Source organism: Egretta garzetta, unplaced genomic scaffold (assembly GCF_000687185.1).
Source record: "Egretta garzetta isolate BGI_Z169 unplaced genomic scaffold, ASM68718v1 scaffold223, whole genome shotgun sequence".
In the NCBI taxonomy this organism is placed as follows: domain Eukaryota; kingdom Metazoa; phylum Chordata; class Aves; order Pelecaniformes; family Ardeidae; genus Egretta; species Egretta garzetta.
In genome coordinates, this window is record NW_009259033.1 from 634,844 (window position 1) to 635,423 (window position 580).

At 69.3% G+C, this 580-nt stretch overlaps 1 protein-coding gene across 1 annotated transcript in view; it reads right to left on the reverse strand.

Moving 5' to 3' along the window:
* The window catches only part of LOC104122643 (serine/threonine-protein kinase 35), a 26,710-nt gene that overhangs the window by 25,557 nt on the left and 573 nt on the right, over positions 1 to 580 (reverse strand). The window contains exon 2 of the mRNA XM_035890375.1: positions 17 to 30. Within this exon, the coding sequence (XP_035746268.1) occupies positions 17 to 30 (14 nt within the window). The remainder of the gene's footprint in view (positions 1 to 16; positions 31 to 580) is intronic.

Consider the following 580-nt stretch of genomic DNA (forward strand, 5'->3'; position numbering starts at 1 on the left):
CCCAGCGCCTACTCAGGGGAGGTCTCGGACCTATAGAGCCGGGCATAGGATGGGGGGCACCACGGTCCTCACGCTGCCAGCCCGGACTGCGCCACCGCCCCCGGCCCCATCCCCTGCCCAGAGCCCTGGCGGCCAGCATCATCCCTGCCTCGTCCCCCCAGCAGACCATGGGTCCCCATCCCCAGTTGTCCCTCTCTGGTTCACCCGCCCATCCATTAGGGATGCCGTGCATCAGGGGGACAGGGCCACCCCTCCGGCTGCGGGTCCAGCCCCTGGGCTCCCCGGGCAAATGGAGGAGGGGACGCACATCCTCCACCCTCCCGCGGCTGCAGAAGCGCAGCAGGGTCTGGAAACCATCACAGCTGATACATGGGGCAATGGCCTCTGAGCATCGAGAAGGATGAGCCGGGGCAGGATGAGGCCCCCTGGGCTGGGAGGTGGCCCAAGCAGCCGGCATGGCCATGGGAGAGGCAGCTGAGCAGAGCTCACACCACGGCACCATCACCGGGGCAGGCAGCTGGCTGAGCACCACCCTGACTCCCCTCCCCGAGCCGTTCGCCGCCTCCCACCCGTCCCAGGG